This window comes from Pocillopora damicornis, chromosome 13 (assembly GCF_964200805.1).
Source record: "Pocillopora damicornis chromosome 13, jaPocDami1.2, whole genome shotgun sequence".
In the NCBI taxonomy this organism is placed as follows: domain Eukaryota; kingdom Metazoa; phylum Cnidaria; class Anthozoa; order Scleractinia; family Pocilloporidae; genus Pocillopora; species Pocillopora damicornis.
This window is the reverse complement of record NC_142682.1, coordinates 16,996,097-17,013,241: the sequence shown is the minus strand read 5'-3', so window position 1 is coordinate 17,013,241 and position 17,145 is coordinate 16,996,097. Positions and strand designations below refer to the sequence as shown.

The 17,145-nt window shown below is 38.6% G+C and overlaps 2 protein-coding genes across 2 annotated transcripts in view; one reads left to right on the top strand and one right to left on the bottom strand.

Moving 5' to 3' along the window:
- Nucleotides 1-835: 835 nt before the first annotated feature.
- Nucleotides 836-3,039, bottom strand: LOC113681102 (uncharacterized). The gene is made up of 3 exons (XM_027198171.2): nt 2,732-3,039; nt 1,891-2,007; nt 836-1,090 (listed from the first exon to the last, which is right to left on the bottom strand). Exons 1-3 carry the CDS (start codon nt 2,909-2,911, stop codon nt 968-970), a joined length of 420 nt encoding a protein of 139 aa, XP_027053972.2. The 5' UTR covers nt 2,912-3,039; the 3' UTR covers nt 836-967.
- A 3,394-nt stretch (nt 3,040-6,433) lies between these two features.
- The window catches only part of LOC113681098 (sushi, von Willebrand factor type A, EGF and pentraxin domain-containing protein 1), a 32,729-nt gene continuing 22,017 nt past the window's right edge, over nt 6,434-17,145 (top strand). The window contains exons 1-11 of the mRNA XM_089192901.1: nt 6,434-7,219; nt 8,036-8,197; nt 8,772-8,933; nt 9,138-9,326; nt 10,048-10,251; nt 10,733-10,945; nt 11,552-11,845; nt 12,525-12,770; nt 13,656-13,868; nt 14,878-15,122; nt 16,686-17,016. Coding sequence (XP_089049027.1) covers nt 6,508-7,219; nt 8,036-8,197; nt 8,772-8,933; nt 9,138-9,326; nt 10,048-10,251; nt 10,733-10,945; nt 11,552-11,845; nt 12,525-12,770; nt 13,656-13,868; nt 14,878-15,122; nt 16,686-17,016 — 2,971 coding nt within the window. The 5' untranslated portion in view covers nt 6,434-6,507. The remainder of the gene's footprint in view (nt 7,220-8,035; nt 8,198-8,771; nt 8,934-9,137; nt 9,327-10,047; nt 10,252-10,732; nt 10,946-11,551; nt 11,846-12,524; nt 12,771-13,655; nt 13,869-14,877; nt 15,123-16,685; nt 17,017-17,145) is intronic.

Here is a 17,145-nt window from a genome sequence, read left to right as displayed (position 1 = left end):
TTTACACTTTCAAATCTCTTAAGCCTATGAATTAGATCTCTAGCTAACAAGTTCTCCGGATGTGGCTACAAATATACCAAAAAGAGCCAAATTTTTTTAAACTTCGTGTTTCATGTCAAATGTTATGTGGAAAGCCAAGTATGTATGGAATGAATTTGTTCAAGCACTTTTAGAGAGAATGCAAATTAATAAGAATTGCGGTGTTGAAGGTTATTCATGAAAATTGGGGCATCCCGCATATAGTATTGTGCCACGTTGAACTCTTTTGAACGGTTCACAAAGCCTTTAGTTCCGGGAGACATTTATCCCGTGTTATTATGCTTTAATGGCCACATTGGCACACACTGCCAAAGGTTACCCGCGGTTTTTGCAGCATACTGATCTTCCTGCAAGGGCTAATGGCCCGTCACATGAGAACTCTCCGTAATAGAGCAAGGCTTTCCCGTTAAAAAGCCAGTATCCATCATTATGCTCTTTAATAAAGGGACTAAATGTGAGAGGTACGTGCTTTGTGTAAATACTTTGTGAGTCTAACTTGATAGCAACAAGGCCATAAGCCGAGCTAGCTTTCATCGTCTCTAGAACTGGCAGTAGCCCCCTGATAACTAGCAACTATAGAACATTTAAAAAATTTACTAAAAGTAAAAAACTACTAGCCACAAGGCTATCAGCCCAGCTCATGTTTGTCGTCTCGAGAGCTGCCAAAAGCCCCCGCTAAGCAGCAACTTTAGAAGATTTAAAAACTTTACTTCAAATGAATCTTTTCTTTCTAGGCGATATATGGTACATTGAGAGCAATTAAAGCCCTGATTGACGCAAAAATATTACGCAGGAGTTTCTGTTTTGAAGATTTATTTAACTGTAGACAATTGTCTTCATCTACACTATAAACACAACTTATAACTTGCTATTCCCCGATGGTGTATGTGACACATAGAGTACACGATGGCTACAAAGGAAATTTCAACTACTTTCCAGAGCCATCTGCTTCGTCTTTCATGCAGTCTCTGAAATCCCGCATGCATTTCATAGGTTTGTGCCCTTTTGGTGCTCCTATACATTCCTGAAAACTTTGTTCGGCACATTCAACCTGGGAAAGAAACGAACATAACTGAGTAAGGTAACCCAAAGAAAAAAAGGAAAAGTAAAGGATGGAAATAAGGAAAAGAAGGAAAAGAAGAAATGAAACAGAAAAAGAAAAGGAATGAAAGAAAAGAAAAGAACAGACCAGAAATTATGAATTATAGAGAGGAATAAATGCAAGGGTAAGTTTTTAAGGAAACTGTAGTGCTGTGTGGGTGGTGGAGTATTGACAAGATAAGTTAGTTTTATCAGACTTACCACTAGAGGTTCGAAGCTGACGTTTCAAGCGTGGGCTTTTCGCCATTCGCTCTGACGAAGGATTAACGTCAGAAACGTCAGCGTTAAACCTCTTTACGGTGACCAATTTACATTATCGATCAACTCAATTGATAAAACCAAATTATGTAGTGGAATAGTTGAGTTCAGTCTTGAGAAGTGTAGTTTATGGTATGGTATAATTTGTTATATATATATATATAGGATTTCTGACTTGGATCACTGAGGTTTTAAGTATTGCCAAAAGTTTAACAAATAGATACCATCTAGTGGTACGTCCGTTCAATAATTAGCACACGAGGGGGGGGGGGGAGGGGGGCAGCCCATGCTTATATAATAAAGAAATAAAAATGGTTTATTATGGTGACCTCAGCTACGGGTCTGTTCTCCAATAGATCACGAGTAGGAATCAGCTTATCATATAAACTTTGATAGATGTCAAGTAGGTCGAAGAGCAGCAGAAATCGAGTGATTCTTTAAGAGACGGTGTCATGTCTAAGAAATAAGCTTACTTTAAATAAAATTACTTACCACTCTCTCTACATCGGGGAGATTGTTAGGCAGTGCTTCTCTAAATTTCCTTTTACATTTCTCTTTCATCTGACCATTTTCTTCTCGGAAACAATCCAACAAAAGTTCTACGGCACCCTATGGAAAATGGAATAGTGCATGATTAGCCTCGCCTTAGTCCCTTCTCTGAATATTTACTTTGACGTGAGAACAGGATAATAAACCTTCCTTTAAAATGGCGATCGAGAAAACAGCATTTCTGTTTGGTATCGTACCTATTGTCTGTTGTTAGAATGAAATGGAGGTTACATCAGGTATACGAGAAACCCAAAATTTTATAAAAATAAAAAAACTTGCAGGTCTTCATAAATCTATTCTGATTTAAGTGAGATCACCGAGAATATACATTATAAGGCAGATTAGCAAGATTCATTTAATAGAGAAAAGAAAACACTTTAAAATGCTTAAAAAAGTAAGTGTTAATGGGGACAGTCCAAGATAAAAGGAGAAGAGAACAAACGCCTTTGATTTTATCCTAGAGAATTGCTCTCCTAAATGTCGGCCAGAAGCCTACTTTAAGTAAACACAGTGCAGTCGAAGGATTGTTATAATATGGTCTTAACACATGTGCCTAGTATTAACATTACTTGCAATGGCGGTATTACTTACAATCTTTAATTTTCTTAGAAAAGCAGCAATGCCCACAGCACTAACCATAACATAAAGTATTAACATTACTTACACATTTTCGAACAGTATCAGCATTAGTCGAAGGTAACTGGTAGCAAAAGCTCTTTCAAATAAGATAAACCCCGAATCAAGACAATGTGAAATAAAATGAAATGAAACATAGATCACTCACATTCAGAGATTTTATTGGCTTTGGCCTATGTCTCATGTGTGGGTCTTCAAGCTGCCATGGCTCAAGTTCATTGAGTTCATCTTCCAAGCCCTCCGACAAGTCTTCTTCCGTGAGATACCTTCCCTTCACAAACGCTACAGAAGCAAAGAGTAAAAGACAACTCACGAGGCTGATTTTCATCTTGTGTCGCTTAAGGTCGTGAAATTTAATGCACTCCAGTGAACCTTGCTTAGCTGATGTCCGGTGCAATTCTTGAAGAGAGTGCAGATTCTCCTGTCTCGCAAGAGTGAGGCATGGATAATGGGATCGACTTGGAAAACTTTTGTGTACTCAGCTTGCCATGGGGTATGCTCATTACCATAAATTTTGTTTCTTTATTGAAATTAACAGTAAAAAAATGTATTTCCTTTATAAGATATTCCTATTAAGCCTAACTGTAATGATGTTTGGATTCACAAGAAAATGAACAAAACCAAACTTCCATACATTCCCTATGTATTTGTCAAGGTTTCAACTTAGTTGACTTCAAAACGTGGCCTAATTTCAATAGAAATGATATTAGTCTTACTGTAACAAAAGAGAGTGTTGGGCATTTGAATGGACTAGTTTTAATTTTATAGCATGAGTTTACTTTACTGATTCCATGGTATGTGCTGTTTGAAATTGAAAAAACGCACTGTTTCTTTCTGTGACCTTGAGGACATTAGATTTTTTTGTTGTCTAATTTTTCATCAGTTATGTCCTTCAATGTATTGACTTACTCACTATAAATCACATCTTAATTACTCATGAGGATGTTAACGCACTATCTTTTACCAAAAGATTTATGAGTCGAAAAACATTTCAAGTGTCATAGGACCAAGGATGAAAGTGGAAAAGCTGCGGATATTTTTCATTTAAAACACTGTGGATGAGATATAATTTTGAGTAATTTATCTTGAAAAAAAGTTTAAAATTTTCAATGTGTGAAAGAAGCAGCTGCTTCTCGACTTCAGATGGAGGAGATTTAGGCAGCTGTTGCATGATATTGTTTCATCTTGTCGGTAATACAAAGGCTTTGATTGGTCAATTTCACATCATGTCGCGTCTCGCTGCATATTCCTTCTTTTTGCGCTCATGAAAATTCTTCCTTTGCACGATTCAGGACATCTATGTTACTATGATTACTGCCATATCAGATAGTAAGGGCTGAGTATCTTGTAGGACTCCAGCGCAGTCGCTTTAAAACTTGGTTTTTTCATGTTTCAAAATTATGTGGGTCAAAACTTTAAGAGGAAAGCGCCTTCCATTTTGAAATTTCTCCAGTATTGAAATAAAGATTGATTTTTGTTTAAAAGAGCAAGTCACTGTAAAAATTTGTTAGTCAAGGAAAAGCTTCAAGCGTTGATGTTTCACAAAAATTGGATATCCATACAGTGATCAAGATATGTTCGTGATATTGGCGATCGATTGTCAGAAACAGTAGCCAAGAGTTGTGACATGTATCAATTTCTAACAGTTCTGAAGTCTCATTAAATATTTCCGTTTAGCAAGTTGATCTCTCGTTTTTGCTTGACGTCATAGCAGCCATATAAATGTACCACAGAGACTATGAAGAATCTAGATTTTGCTTAATTCAGTTTGCATAACCGCTCACTTGGTAAGCGAAAATGCGAAAGAGCAGTACCGGCTTTGTTCAGCTGAATTCTTCACACAATGCCGACGAAAGAAAAAAGATTTTTCTCGCACGAATCCGGACTTCCAGCTTCTCGTTAAGGCTAATTTATGGCTTTATGGATGTATAAAAGTCAACAAATAGAAAACCAACTCCTTTTCCTCTTTCTCATTAATAATATGGAGATATGCAAAAGTTGTTGGCTGAGCGTTATTCATCTTTTACAAGCACTGCTTTTTCATAATCATAACTTCCACAATTGTCAGATCACTGGTATTTTTTTTCGTTCAAAATGGACTATTCAGATTCATTGTGCTGATTAAGCATACACTCAGCTGTATTTTCATTAACGGCTTTATGGAAGGTAAATATGAAACTATACTATAAAATTACGTTAGTCACTTCTTCCTGTTTGTGCACCTGAAAAATGTTTGCCAAACAAACCAACTATCTCGTTATGAATGAACAAATTTTATGCCGCAGTCCCCCGGACGCAGTCTCACAAACGTGCCGAACGTTACACAAACTGCCATTATCTTCGGAATTTACAATTGGTATTTGTATGATATTTTCCTGCGTCAATATACGTAGATTTTTCATGCTTTGTCCGCAATCATACCGTGCGCCAAACCTGGCGAAAACGATCCTAAACACTCGTTGTTTTAACCCCTAAGTTTTAGACACTGAAAAAATAACACCGAAACAAAAAAGCCTCAGTTAATATCAGTGTCAACTGAAAATTGAAATTGGTAAAATGACGTTTATCAAAATAATAAATAATTACAAAGAGAGGAAGGAATCAATTAAAATCTTGATTAAGTAACGCAAGGAAGGCTTCTTAAACACGAATCCACTTCATTCGCTTTTTACATACAGTCAAGCTATTTAAAATCTTTTTAGAATTCATCTTATCTTAAAGTCAGCCAGATATCTAAGGCTGCATTTCACACAAGCAGTAGTAAAAAATCTGCTCATCTGACGTGAAAAGAGAGTTTTTCTTTGGATAGTCAATAGTATTTCTGACATCAAAGTCATCCGCAGTGGAGCTAAGATGTTTTAAGTTTGTGTTGAATTCTGAAACAGTTTTATTTGTGAGAATGTTTTTTTAAGTTACCTGACAGCCCTGCTATCGTTTAACATCAGTTTGCTATGAGCAGAAAATGAAAAGGTTGTTGCCAGCTTCATGGCTGGAATATAGAGGATTAACCTTTCATAACGAAGAGAATACGAACGAAATAAATCCCAGTTTACATGTCAGGAACGCATGCAACCAAAGTCTTATTTGCATGGATCCAAAAAAATACAGTCGAACTTACATTAAGCGGCACCGTAGTAAGCAGTCATCCTGTATTAAGCAGACGGTTTTCAAAGTTTTTCCAATGATTTTTCATCCAATGATTTTGTCACGAAAAAGTTGACGTCATTGGGAGCCTAGTGACAAACGATTTTGAGTCGCGGACGGCATCCGGAGGATAAAAGTTCTTATTTCTTGTGTTCCCTACAACTTTTTGGTCTGCAAAATTTGGTTGAAATGCTAAAATGATGAATAAGATAAAATGATAGTCGATGCATTGACGTCAAAGCGTAACAGAAGTAATTTTATTCATCTTTAGGTTGCCGTCTTTTTTCAGAAACGTCTCCGCTTAATTTCTCTGATAGTTGCAGAAAATTTATAGCACTATTTGCTTTAAAACGAGTTCCTTTTTTATTTAGAAACACTGGAAAATAGTTAGATTTTAATGTGAAGACAGTGCGTCGATGATGAAAAATGATATATGTGAACTATAATATTTCACTTACATTTTTTACTAGAGCATAATTTACTCGCGTTTTCCAACTGTTAAACGTGATCTCGCGCAATTCATTACAAAAATTGAGTATCGGCCTTAGTCATTAAATAAGCTAAATGTCACGAACGAAGAAACATCCCTGAGAAATTCACAACTGGTGTTGTTTAGGTTGATTGAGCATTGTTTGCATAGCTGCTGAAGACCTGATTGGGATAGAATTCCTCTGTAATTAGTGTACCCAGCTGAGTTTTAACGAACTACTCTCAGAGTTAATGGAGCGCGCAGTTCTACTCTAGGTCATACTGTCCGTTTGACCAAACGTGGATTTCGATATGGGGAAAATGAACTTCCCCATCGTACTTTTATTTTTGGCGTTTCTACAATTTATCACTGCTCAAGATTGGCTGAAAGTCTCTAAGGATGAGCTTTTGAATCTCAGGAATTCAGTCAATGCTTTTGAGAGTAAGAAATCCGACATTGTGTTCTTGGTTGACACTTCGGGCAGTTTATACCGAAGCGAGTTCGACGAAGAAAAAAAATTTGTCATGAATTTGCTCAACGAGATGAGCGTAGGTATGCAAGCCAACCGCGTGGAGGTGATTCCGTTTGGAACCTCAGCTAGCAAGTTCATCACCCAGATTTCAGACCCTAAGCCAACGAAGAACAAGTGTACATTTAACGAAATATTCAACCCAATGCAGCAGAGTATTAATGGGTATATGACGAACATGAGAGATGCTTTTGAGCTAGCATGGCAGGTTTGCCTCAACAACGCGTATAAGAGAACGCCCCTGGCTGAGATCAAAACTGTCGTTATTCTCCTCACCGATGGTTACTGGAATTATCCTTACAATGATCCCAGTCCTTTGCAAAGAGCACGGGAATTGGTGACAGGCACTATTGAGATTTTTGCTATAGGAGTTGGAAATGGGGTTAATCAGGCAAACCTTAGGAGCCTTGTTGATCAGAATAGCATAGACAAGCACGCCTTTTTCTTGCGCGACTTCAACGAATTTGCGGAACTCGCAACCTACATTAGAGGAGGTAAGTTTAGTCTTGCGCAATTTTAACCAAAACATAGGAAAAAAAACTAGTGATGCACATCTGTGACCTGGATTTACAAAATTAAATGATCGAGCCGAACATTTCATACGATTTAAAACCTTTATCGTAACCATTACAATTTCCTCAAATGTGATTAATACATTAGCCGCTTTTTTCACTGATCATTCTGAACAGTTGTAATCTGACAGTCGGCTGTAATCGGACAGTTGAAGCAGCCAATCATACTAGGTTCACTCAGCTAAATCCATGGCCACCAATAATAGAATTGATCACAATAACCATAGCAACAACCACCTATTAAAAAAAGAAAAAAAAAAGAAAAAAAAAAGCATTAGGGAATTTCCAAATTGAAGACATTTTTACGTTAGACATTTCTCTACCGGAGATGTTTGTCCGAAATGTATTTGACTTTTTTTTCGGAAATTTTAACAGTTATGATTAACTGGTAACAGGACATCTTGTCGTTTAATTCTGTCAGTAATCATACGAGTAATAAACAAAATCAGACGAACGCGAAGCGAGAGTCTGATTTGTTAATCACGAGTATTGGACTCCAATCGTATATTACCATGATTTACAGTCAAAGAGCAAATCTCTTCATACGCTTTAAAATCATAGCACTTCATCATATGTACAAAAGGTTTGAATCCATGTCATGATGGATTTACAGCGATCATGATATGAAAAACATTTTACATAAAGATGAATAAATACGCAATATATAATGTTACGTTATTTTATTTGTTTGTTAATCAGACATCAGATATGAACTAAAACGTTTCCCTTGTCTTTTAGACCCTTATGAATTCTTATGGCAAACTGAAAATGTGGACACGTCAAAATGCAACGGCAATTGTGATCCCTCCGCCTATTGCTCCTGCGGGTTGGTGTATGGCGACTACAAGTGCTCATGTCCCAAGGGATTCGCGGGATCTGGATACGTGGGCCAGTGTAAAGGTACTTACTGAGTAGTTTAAAAAGATACTGCACCCCCTTTCTGTGTGATAAGTCTCAAGTAATGTGCAGCTATTTTGGACTAATTGGGTCATTTTGAAAGCAAAGAAAACAAAATTAGCTTTAAAAATGGAACGGGTGGCCAAATTGGAGGAAGTTTCGATAGATGAACACACTTATGAAAAATGGTAAAAATTTTAGCCTGGTCGTCGAATTATTAGCTGAGAAAAAGAAATGTCATCAGCCAGAATAATAAATGTCCGTTAATGAGAATTTTCCTCATACTTCTCTAGATACACCTGGCTATGCTAAAAAAACCCCTCAAGCTCTACGTTCACCACGAAGCTGAAATACAATGATATCCCGCAGGACGCACAATTGATCAAATCAAACCTTACTTTTGCAATGACTGTGCCTGCCCTCATAATGTGGAAGCGATGCTTTATATTCTCAGATGGAAGCGTAAATATTTCCTCTAGCCTTGAGCCAGGTTAAAAGCCTTTAAAAGGCTTAATCCCAGAATTCTTCAAACGATAAGTCTGACCGTGAATTCTTTCCATTTTTCATTGTAAACTAGCATGTCCAGCCTCCACCTACAAGTCATTCCTTGGCTACGCACTCTCGTGTACAGCCTGCCCAGTCAACTCAGGTCATTCGAAAATCGGCAGCATTACAAGGGGTGATTGCAAGTGCTTTGATGGATATGAAGGAACACCTGAAAACGGAAACGATTGTACACGTAAGTCATGTGTGATCCATGCTATCGTGATAGACTACGAGCAGTCCTTGCTCTTCGCAGAAGTAAAAAAAAAATAAAAAAAAATAATAATAATAATAAAAAATCAGTTAATAACAAAAAGAAAAACTGCATATTAATGCGCTATGGAAGTAAGGCGTTCCGATCTTTCGGCTCCTGTCCAATAAAGTTATTTTCTTTTGACAGTCCGCAGTTGTGATGCACTGACAATTCCCGCAAACGGCGCCCTACAAGGAAACTGCTATCGCACGTACGGATCAAGCTGCACGTTTGCGTGCAATGAGGGATTTGAACTAGGAGGAACACCCACAAGAACATGCACTGTCGACGATGAAAATAAAATTTTCTATAGTGGGACTCCTTGGACATGCACAGGTAAAGTGAAATATCACATATATCAAAAGGTTAATCATAATTACGCTAAGAGCTCCAGATTTCAACCATGTTGTCGTCGATGAGGAAGAAGCTCGAGTGAACCATCACTCAAGTAAAATTGAGAGCGAATAATCTAATAGTCATCCAGAACTTAACGAAAAGATGGGCCCACGTTTTTTTTCTTCCTTTTTTTGTAACCGCACGCAATGAAAAACTGCACTCTTTATTCATTCCTTATCACCGCACGGATTGGATGGCGTGTAGCGAAGCCTGTCAGTTTGCAGCATAGTTAATAGAACGCAGATAATTTTTTTCTAAACTCGAATTTTCGCTATACAGTAGCATTTTTTCCCTTTGGTCTCAAGGGCGTGTTCCTTAAGGAAGGGAGAGTGGACTATTAACAGCCTAAAATATGAAATTTCGTCCTTAGCGGGCATTTCCTTTTTTTTTTCTTCAAAATCGGCATGTTTTGGAATAGGACGTATCCTAAGGAAACAACAGGATATTTCTATCCTTCTCTCCAAAGATAACTATCAAAACGAAAGCTAATCAAAGACAGTATGCTCGTGTATGACGGCCATTCCGCCTATGATTATGATGTAGCGGAAACATAAACAACGTAGAAGACAAACCAACGACGCTAAGTTTTGTACTAATAAGACTTCTAAAACAGTGAAAACATGTCTAACCTAAACCGTTGTTGTCGCTGATTCGTCAATAGTTATTAGGTGCCCAGCGCAAAAAGTGGATTATGGAGAGCCTCCATCGGGTACATGCACCGATGAACACGGAAACGAAGTGGCAGACTTAGTATATGGAACAAAATGCAGTTTCACATGCAGAAGTGACCGCTACCGCGTAGGAAATGAATTCAACACATGTCAGCTGGACAAGACATGGTCACCAACAGCTCCTAGTTGCGAACGTAAGAGATTCAAACAGTTACTTGATTGAGACGCTGTAGAAACAATCTTAACCCAATGAGAGATTATCAAGTACATAGATTTTCAGCTTAGTACATTATCGGCCACTCTGCCTCTGTGGAGACGGCCGGAGTGGCCGACTTGTTGGGGCGCTGGTCTTGTTTGGTAGTCTCAGGTTCTCGCCCTCCGCCCCGCTACTCGCCAGATTTGTTTTCAGTTGCCCTGAGTTTAACTCTTTGGCTGCTCTTTGTATGGATGTACAGCTAACCAGTCTGCCTCCTGCCAATTGGGGTTCTAAGACACTATGTTCATTCCCTATGTTTATTTGTTTGAATGAATTATTTCTAAATTTGTCAACGCATAGAGAATAGTGAAATGCATCCTGCGAAATGTCATCGTAACAGTTGTTATTTTTATTATCATTGTTATAAACCTTTATTATTTATGTAACCAGGCGTATGACTGTAAGTTTACTTTTTTAAGCGATTACATGTCCTGCGTTACCCAAAGTGCCAGTTGGTACGTACAACCCATCAAGCTGTGACAATGGTACCATGACTTACCCATCGAGCTGTGAGCTGATATGTCCATCTGGTTACCACATAAATTATCTACCAACAGCAGTTGGGTCTGACTCAAGATCCTGCTTGGTAAATGGGACTTGGACGTACAGGGAAACTAGCCCGGCATGCTTAGGTATATTTTTTTGTACTCTACAAAGAAAATATGCTACCTATTTTTGAATTATCATGCATGTAACGTAATCTTCCAAGTTCTTTATTTAGAATCCGTGTTAGCCCTCTTCACACATAGCAATAGTATCCATATTCTCCACAACGGTTCTTTTAAGTTGCTAATGGCGTTTAAAGGGAGAATTTGTCTGAAAATCAGGAGTTCTTTAAATTAATGATCATTCCCTTTAGGCGATTGAAGGAGCAATCTTTATTATCCATGTCCATCTTCTTTCCTCGATGATTTTTTTCCTCTTCAATCTTCAATCTGCCTGTTGTGAAGTGATTACCTACGGCGCTCAAATTGGTGCAAAACATCGTGTAGTGTTTCCTCTAAGTTCAAGGGTGTGGCTGGGGGAGGGGGTTCAGGAGTGCCCGTGACTCCCCTCCCCTTTTAGTTAGCTTTTTTTTTCACATTTAATAGAACATAGCGTGGAGGTTGACTTAACAATTTGGTGAGTACCCTATGGTTGACTTTGTGCGACCCCCTACCCCCCACCCCCTCTTTGAAAAATCCTGGTTACGCCATTGGAGTTACATTGTAAAATCAACATTTCCCCTTCTTTCTCAGATTTTCAACCACCTTCATTTGGCAACAGCTGCCCGACACTTTTGGAGGTAAACAACGACCCAGGAAAAAGCGTAGCGACAGTAAGCTGGAGTGTAAGTTGGACCGACAATTCTTTAATAGCGGACGAGCCAGGAATAACCGTTGACTCGTTCTCGGTCGTCTTGACAATAAATGACAAGAACGTAGACACAAGTCTTCCTAAGCTGATTGGTATCGATAGAAACATTGTGAAGTATGTCATCACAGATGCCGCAGGGAATTCTGGTTCGTGCTCCTTTACCGTTGCTGTTGCAGGTGAGTGCTAGCTTTTTCATGACTGGTAAGAGTATGCACAAGAGAATAAAAAGAGTTGTGTACGTGGCGCAATAAATTTGCAAATAAAAAGACTAAGTGTACCGTTGACAGCCAGAGGGAACACGAAAGTATTAAATTATATAGAATTAAAGATTCGCTATAAGTTGTACCTGCCGCCCAGGGCTGTGTTCAACAACCAGCAGATATTGATGTGACCACGATTTTTCCATATACAAGTCGGACGGGACAGATAAAGATGTTGCTTGCACCTTGCTTTCACGGAAAGAAGAGACCTTAAATTTATTGTTATATGTGTGGAGTAACCTTACAGAATATCACTGCATGGACGAACAGGTGAAAAAAATTTACCAGAAAAGCAGCTGTTTGCGAGACACACGTGGTGGTCCCTGCCATTTCAGTTCATTTTTGGGACGTTATGGGTCTAGGTTCCTCAGTTTTCATAATGCAGGCTTCCATTGTCGGATTTTAAGCACAACTTACGCCAATTTAAAACAGTGTGAGTAGTTAATTGCCATTCATACTTTTGAATGGCGAAAAAAGATATTCCACCGTTTCTTTGGAGCGGAGCTTACTTCTCCTTTAATCTTAATTTGCATGTCAAGATCTCGCACTAAAATCGAGTCTATCCAATATCATTGCACTGCTCTCGTTTTTGTAGATACCGAGCCACCAACTTGCGGCTACTGTCCGACCGACATTACCATAGACAACGCTACCGAAATTGAAATCAGAGTCAATTGGGACAAGCCCAATTGTACGGATAACTCTGGCAATCCACCAAACATCAATTCTAACAGACAATCTGGTGACCTGTTCAGTGTGCCAAGTTCTAGCGAAGTTGTCTATACTGTACACGATGGCAAAAACGAGAACAAAAACTGTTCATTCAGAATAACCCTCAAGAGTGAGTATCTTGCTTAAAAGTTAAACGAATGTTTGAATGAATACCTCCTTACGGGGCAACAGTGCTGCCATCATAAAATCTTTCTGGCACAAAGGGTTTTTTTCATTTCTGGGAGTCCTATGCCAGCCTGAGTAGATTAATTCCAATTAAGGTCTAAATCCTAGACATTTACCTATGCAGGCTGCACCGATATTCACGGTGCAGCCTGCATATTGCACGGCTCCATATCACCCTTACCTCCATACCCTTTTTTGTTTTATCGGACAAATGTTCTCTGAGGGCAACTAAAAAGATCATTGTGATTTCTTTCAAAGGCATCTTTTTTTGGTTCCAACGTTCTCTCTTTCTATAAAAAATCCAGACTGTATGCATAGGAGCAAATTGTACACGATTCACCTTACTTGTCGATCTCAGTTTACCAAACTCATATCATTACGATAAAAGTTCCTAGGAAAGTCAAATTTTACACCAGCACTCCAAGGAATACCCTTTATTTGGTGTCTTAATTTGGCCTCGTAGTGTTTCATCCGAGAAAATCATTACTTTGAATTACAAACTTGTTCAGTGGGAAACATTAGTTGAGCTGCACTGAAGACCTGGCCAGGTCATTGTGCTGTGTTCTTCGACAGGACATTTTTTACGCTACCTCTCTCCACCCAGAGCTAGAGATGCAAATGAGCAACGGTGAACAGTTGGGAAATCATGAGGTAAGGCTGAAAGAGGGGAGAAGGGTAACCTGCCACGGATGAGCATCTCATTCAGGGGTAGTGGAAAATGGGGAGAAGCTTCGCCGGTGAGGGCCAGTTAGCTCGAGTGCTGACTGCATATGTTATACGGTTCTGTTGTTAAACTAGACTCATTTCCATGGTATATTTCATCTTTAAGAAAAGACTTGCCCTTCGTATGCGCCTCCGAAGAATGGTGCTTTGAGCTGTCACACCATTGGACAAGATCCCACGTGCAGCGTGCAGTGTCAATCAGGCTTCGATTTTGTTTTCAATCCTCCCTTCCTTTACTACTGTTCATCTGGAGAGTGGAAGTTTTATGGTTTGCCAAGTATTCCATATTCAACGGAATTACCCTGGCCCGATTGTTCAGGTATTTAGGTTGACATAACTGTGATCATCGGTCAAATTGTTGATACAATTACAATTACAGTTAGGAAGCCGCGTGGTCGAGTGATTGGGACGCTGGACTTGTAATCTTGTGGTTCCGGGTTCAAGTCCTCCACCCTGCCATTCTCTGGATTTGTTCTCGGTCGCCCCAAGTTCAACTTCTTGGCTGCGCTGTGTAAATAGTCTGGTCTGCTTCCTGCCAGTTGGGATTTTCAAGCCCTTTATGTCTGTTTGAAATATTTGTTCCTCTCTCCCCCTCTCTCTTTTATATTTTAAAGCGCTTAGATAAGCGCTATATGAATGGTAAATTTAATTTAATTTTCCGTGGAACCCGGCAAATTCCAGTTTTTAGGGGAAACTATAGAAATTTCGAAATAGCAAAGAGTGCGAATCGCTAATAAAAGACATAAACCAAAACAATATGCTTCGGGATAATTGATTTCGGTTTTTATGGAGAAGATTAATCAATGGATACCTTTGGAAAGTGTTCCACCAAACTGTAAAACTTCTCAAGCACGCCTTAGGCTATGGTTTAAGGCTAGCCTGTAAGCTGATTTTTTCGCTCTAAATACCTAGGGAATTTCGGTTTCACTGCAAACCAGGTGCCTGTGAATGGTAAAAAATAGTGTTAGAGAAGTTAACTTCTTCCAATGTTGTATCCCAGAAACATTTCTCCCTGGTGGAACAGAGTTTTGAATTTTTTCATGATCAACCACTGTCTAGATATAAATTTCCTTTTTATCGTTTAGATTAACAAAAGCCTAGTTAGATAATATAAACAAAAGCCTAGTTAGATAATATAAACAAAAGCCTAGTTAGATAATATAAACAAAAGCCTAGTTAGATAATATAAACAAAAGCCTAGTTAGATAATATAAACAAAAGCCTAGTTAGATAATATAAACAAAAGCCTAGTTAGATAATATAAACAAAAGCCTAGTTAAATAATCAATAGCTGTTCTCTTAACAAATTGGTTTCTTTATATTTGCAGCGACTGCGAATCCTTCATTTATAAAAATGATTGGTATAGCCGGGTTCTATTACGATGGGGACTGCAATGACCCTAATGTGCAAGATCAAATAAAACAAAACTACCTTACACTTCTTAATTCCTCTTTTGTTCCACCATTCTTCTGCGAGGAGAAACCTGACGAGTGTAATGTCAATACTATTGAAGTCTCATGTGGCGAAAAAACAGCTGCGCAGAGAAGGCGAAGACGAAATTCGGAAAAGGTGGTAAGTATCAGAGGGGTTCTGTAGCCTGTTTCTCGAAAGTCCTGGCGAATTAACGGGCCCAAAACTGTATTTTGGAATCAAACTTTAAAGAATAGAAAAGCAGGTTCTTACACCCTAACCAGTAAATTTTGTTTCTTTAGCTGAAAGTTTTATTGTACAATTTTCAAAACTTTTTCAACCCTTATATTGAATGAAAAGAGAACAGCTTTACAGCCCCGATAAGTTACCGGGGCGTTCGAAAAATGGGCCCCTGATTAGGAGAGTTTAAGGGGGTGATAGTTTGTCCAACATCCTCTATCATTTGACAAACCCTAAAGAAAACTTACCCCCGTGTTTCTTTAAAAAAAATATTTAAGCCTTTCAGACGCCAAGTGGTGCATGGGACATCGACAAGCTTCTCCCTTATCTAATTGGTCAAAGCTGAGGGCTTGCTTCAGTTGTGGTTTTGAGTTTTGCCTCAACTGTCCTTCTCCGAGCAAGATAAATACAAACAAACATGAATTTATATGGTGATATGCAATTATTAGGTGAAGCTGAGCACGATATCCTGAATTATTAAAGCAGAGGTCTGATAATTCCTGATATCATGCGAATAACTAATTAATTAATTTATTGTTTTATCATATATTTCTTAAACAATCTGCAAAAGAAGACACTTCTCCCTGAGTTTGAGACCTCTTCACGGACGAGGGGTTTATTAGGCAGATTTTGAACTCGGCATAATAAACCAATATCTGCTGCAGATATATACAAGTCAACTTCACTCGCTACTGTATATTGATTATGCTCTCTAATGCATAATAATCTGAATTATACACGCAATATCATTGGCCCTTACTTGTGATCTATTGAAGGAAAGACGAAAAGATGACGTTACGTTGACTGAATGTTGTTGTTGTTGTTTTTTATCATGTAAAATAAATAGATTCTATGTTGCTCTGGTTTGTAAAGTAAAAGATCACCAAATAAGTCAGATGTAGTTAGAACATCGGTGACACACTCGGCTGCGTCTCGTGTGCTACGTTTAGTTTTTTGTGCGATATTTTGAAGTCATCTTTGGTCTATTACTGGAAAGACGCCGGGCAACATGGAATCTACTTGTTAAAGAAACATGTGCACATAGCTATTTATAACCAAGCTTTACAAAAGCGTGTCTTCTGATTGACTAAAACACTCGATCCATTTGCCCGTGGGTTGCATGCTGATGCCAGTTTTTATTTTTCATCACGAAACGAAAGATGTTTGAAAGTCTAAATGTTAAAAAGAAATGTGCAGTTTGCAATCATCGAAACTCCCAAGTGCATCCATAACTCAATGATTGCGCGCTGCACGCTAACCATTTCTTAAACATACATACGTACGTACGTACATTCGTAATACTTACGTACATACGTATGCACATTCATGCTTTATTGTATAGGGGTTCTCTAGTGCTATACAAAAATTGGAAGACTGGTCAATTTGAATCCGTGTCCTCCAGATTTTTAAATCCAACTCCCACCCCCACGCGGCTATTCTGAGTCTCACACTTGAAAGTAATTCTATTATTTTTGTCTACTCAAGGTAAATATCAAATATATATACGTTGACAAGAATACTGGGCTTACACCAGGGACTAATGACGAAAAAGGTCAGGATGATTTCAATGCACAGAAAACTAAGACTGAGGGGGACAGGACTCAAGTTCTGGACGGGATCAAGCAAGTCAACTGGGTGGAATACAAGGCAAACTCTGGTTTAGAGTTGATCGACTACAACGTCGATAACTTTAATCTCGGACATCCGGAAGCTTTTTGCTCAGAAGACGGTGCTGTGGTAAAGAAGTGTACCGCAGCCAGCTGTTTTGCTCCACCTTGTAAATGTGCCGAAGACACGGGAGATGTCACGAAGTGCAGTAAGTAAACTAATACGTTTTTGAGTACGAGAAGTTCTTTGATAACATCATGGTGCTACCAGAACAATCCAGCTCGGCTGTTCCTGTTCAGCAAAAGAACAATTCTTGAGTAATTGGAGGCCATTTATC